This window comes from Octopus bimaculoides, chromosome 4, assembly GCF_001194135.2.
Source record: "Octopus bimaculoides isolate UCB-OBI-ISO-001 chromosome 4, ASM119413v2, whole genome shotgun sequence".
NCBI classification, from domain to species: Eukaryota; Metazoa; Mollusca; class Cephalopoda; order Octopoda; family Octopodidae; genus Octopus; species Octopus bimaculoides.
Window position 1 is genome coordinate 41,823,052 of NC_068984.1, and position 3,848 is coordinate 41,826,899.

At 35.6% G+C, this 3,848-nt stretch overlaps 1 protein-coding gene across 2 annotated transcripts in view; it reads right to left on the reverse strand.

Annotated features, from left to right (window-relative positions):
- Positions 1-928: 928 nt before the first annotated feature.
- The window catches only part of LOC106881723 (solute carrier organic anion transporter family member 74D), a 28,402-nt gene continuing 25,482 nt past the window's right edge, over positions 929-3,848 (reverse strand). For both annotated transcript variants that reach the window (XM_014932207.2, XM_052967029.1), the window contains one exon: positions 929-1,763. In XM_014932207.2, the coding sequence (XP_014787693.1) occupies positions 1,486-1,763 (278 nt within the window). In that variant the 3' untranslated portion in view covers positions 929-1,485. The remainder of the gene's footprint in view (positions 1,764-3,848) is intronic.

A 3,848-nucleotide genomic window follows, 5' to 3' on the forward strand; every position in this document is an offset into this window, starting at 1 on the left:
TATATATATATATATATATATATATATATATATATATATCGAGAATGTGACAGCTGAATGGAGAAAGGGTTATATCAGTAGTGGATTGGTACGCATTTTAAACCGAGTTAGTTAGAGTTATGTAACATAAAGTGCCTTACTCAAAGACACGAAACGCCGCCTTGTGTAGGAATCGAACCCACGACCTTCCGATCGTGAGTTCATCAGCTTCACCTCTCTCTCTATATATATACATACATGCATCATACATACATGCATCATACATACATACATACATAAATATTCCCCAATCTCTCTGGCTACACGCAGAAAATTCCCTTAATGTTTTACTAATATACTTATGTAATTCCATATCAGATAAACTTCTCTTGGTCATAGTCAGTAAGTAATCTTCCGCAGTTTTTCATATATACAATTTACCAACATTAACTTCAAGGTTGCAGCCAGTCTTTCGTATTTAGTAGTTTCCTTGGTGCATCTAATCATTTAATCAAGTAAATTGTTCCGTACACTTAACTCTAAGGCAAGGATAGCTGCAACCGGAAATTAGTAACTATCCGGTATGTCGACCTTGTATATGTATCAAGAAAAGATACTTACTACTATGCCAGAATGTTTGCTTCATGAATATAGTTGGTCAGTGTCTAAGCAAAATTTCACCACCACCACCACCGCTGCCGCCGCCCTCACCGCCACTGCCGCCCTCGGTGGATAGGTGGATAGGTAGCATCTTTAAAGCGTCAGACGAAATGCCTTGTGTTACTTAGTTACAACTTTACGTTCTGAATTCAAATTCTACCAAGGTCATCCTCGCTGTTCATCCTTCCAGGCTCGATAAAATGAAGTACCCCAGTCGATTTATTAGACCATTCTTCCTGTTCAATTTGTGGCTTTCTGCCAATGTAAAAACTGATTATTGCAATTATCATTGTTTTTATTTTCTTTTTATTTTGTTAATCGTTTCAATTCATTTTTGATGAATAAAAATTAAATTCATTTTATTTTGGATATACAATAAAGTAAATTGGAGTGTAGGCTAACGGAAAGGAGAAATTTTTCGTTTCAGCTTTGCATACTAAAACCGTATTTGCCGGCGTACAAGTCGACGTTGTATATAGTGTAAACATTCAATCATCGTCACTATCTGTTAAATCCGGCAGTATTTCACATGGAATTTTTTTGTTCCCCAAAGTTGTCTAGGTGTATAAGTCAACTTATCGGTTTTGGTTGTAAATTTTGGTCTGTAAAATTTGACTTGTATGCCGGAAAATAAAGTAATTAATCTTTGGTGAGCAATATGCTGAGAGACCTTGTTGACTTTGTTGGCTTCTTTTCTCAAAGATCATCTTAATTTTCCATTTTAGTGGCAGTTAACCTAGTTAATAATCGGTAACTGAGACAAAATGATAATCTAAAAACGGAGGGCATATTGTCATATGTAAGTAAGCCAGATAAGGGCAAAATAAAACGTCTCACATTAGTGCTCTAATTTTGACAAAAGTCATCAACAACATCGGTATATTCATTTGTTATTTTTGTTTCTTTCGGTAAATATTTCTCCGAGTTTAGTCCAAAAAAGGCAGCAACTAATAAAAATATGAAGCACAACATGCTTAAAACACTTTGAAGGGAAAAATATTTTATATGGAATTCCTGTAAGTTATATAAATAACAAGAACCTTTTTCTCCACAGAGTTGACGATTCCATTGGATACAGGTACTGTCCACGAGATATGCGAAGAGAAACGGAGAAGGTAAGAATCCTGAAAAAAATGAAAATATGGAAATATGAAAATAAGAATCTTTAAAACGAAATACCTCCAGTAGGAAAAATCCTATGAGCAAGTGGTACAAACTATTATTTTTCTTAAATAGTCGTCTTTGTAAGTGTGAAATATATCTTCAAAAAATCCCTACAGCTTCGTAAGGGTATGTGCTTTAATCGTTCTGGTTTCATTGCGATGATTTGGTGAAAGTTAAACTCATTTCACACGATAGAGCACTCGATTGTGAAAGATAAATTCCTTCTACAGGAAAGGGCACTAGTGTATCTCAGCTAATATTTTCAAAAAGCGATATTTTAATTCGCTATGAGCGACAGAAACAATATAAGTTCAAAATATCAATCTATGTATCATACTTAAGGTATGTACAATGCTGACAGCCTAGAATATTGCAGTATTTGTCTTGAGATAGCTTATGAGCGACTCATACAGACACAACGCAGTCTACACTTTCAGGTTTTGAGGATAGAGTTTTCAGAAATAACCTAAGAGGTTTACCATCAATTCCGTGAAATATTCACGTATCCTGCTAGTATTAGATAATCTTCGTTTGGTGTTGAAGTGACATAATACTAGGGTATTGGATTGAAATGCTTGGAAATATTTAGCTATACTTCTTTGAGTTCAAACATCGTAATTTTTAACTTGCAGCTCTCTGGGATTGATACCATCAATTCCGTCATATTTAATCCCTACATTACATTTGTAACGCTGTGACAATTTCTTTAAAGTTTGTCTGGAAAAGTACTTCTAGTTCACGGGATCAATGTAGTCAATAGCCTAAAAATTGGCTTCATCAACGTTTGTAGAAAAATGTGATGTCTGGTAAAAATACTTTGAACAAAATAAACTCCGATGAAGGAATCCGTTGATGGTAGTGTTAAAGTGAGCAGTATGTTAAGTTTTCACTCCGAAATAAAAAGGAAAAAAAAAAAGAGAGGATGGGGGCTATGGTTTTTTTTTTTTAGTCACTGGTCAGACTTGATCGAGTAGACCCATGACTAAAAGCATTCCAGCCGTAACAATCCCTGGATATGATTTGAAGGATACGTGGCTCTTATTTTTAGCAAATCCGGTGACCACATAATCATCCACATGTTATTATCGAGAGGATGTCAAACCAGAGAGGAAATAGAATTTGAGCGAGGGTGGGGTGGAGGTCGGAACGAAGTTGGTGTTCAGTTGATGAAAGGGTGGTTAATGAAGGTAGGTGAGCTAAGTATAGTTAACAACTTTGGCTTTATCATTACTTCTTTGCAAATTGAATCCATTTATTAAAGGTTGAACTTTTCACACGAGAAATCCGTCTTGTCTTTCGATGATGAGAAATGTGTCTTTTGCTTAAGACATAAACAGAACATCTGCAAATTATTTGATGACATGTAAGACAACTTGATGTGGCTGTCAGGTCATGTTTCTGTTAAAGGTTTTCCTTCTCCATCCTGTTCATTTCATAGACTCTCTCTAAGAAGTACATGTGTTTTGTGTTTGTTGTTTCGGCATTAAATTTCAAGTAATAAATTCTCTGACTGCCACCATAAGGTTTAGAGGAAATAGAGTCAACGTGTAGAGGAAAATAGAAACGGCGAAAAAGGCAGTTTGTAAAAGTTGGCCAACCTCATAGACTTAGGTTAAAATTATAAATAGTTTAAATAGGAAAAATATACATTTATAAAGTAACTTTCATAGTATCAATATCTATAAAACAGAAGATGTTTGTGTGTGTACATGAATGTGATTTATGCACGTCCACAAATTAGCACGCATGTCGCTCCAATTTTAGGAGAAGATTCGGAATGACCCTATGTGCATTTTAGTGGACTTTCTCTCTCAGAGGTACCCGCGTATACCTGTAAAAATCGATAAACTTTTACCAATTTTGAAGTTTGTTGACATGGCGATGTCAAATCTGTGCGTACGCGCTGAAGTAGAGAGAGAGAGAGAGAGAGAGAGAGAGAGAAAGAAATTGTATGTTTGTGAGAGGGAGGGTGAAGGACAGATACATTTCTTTGCCAGCGTCTGTGTGGTAAGCAGCAATCAAACAGAAAAAAATACCCCCTCTCT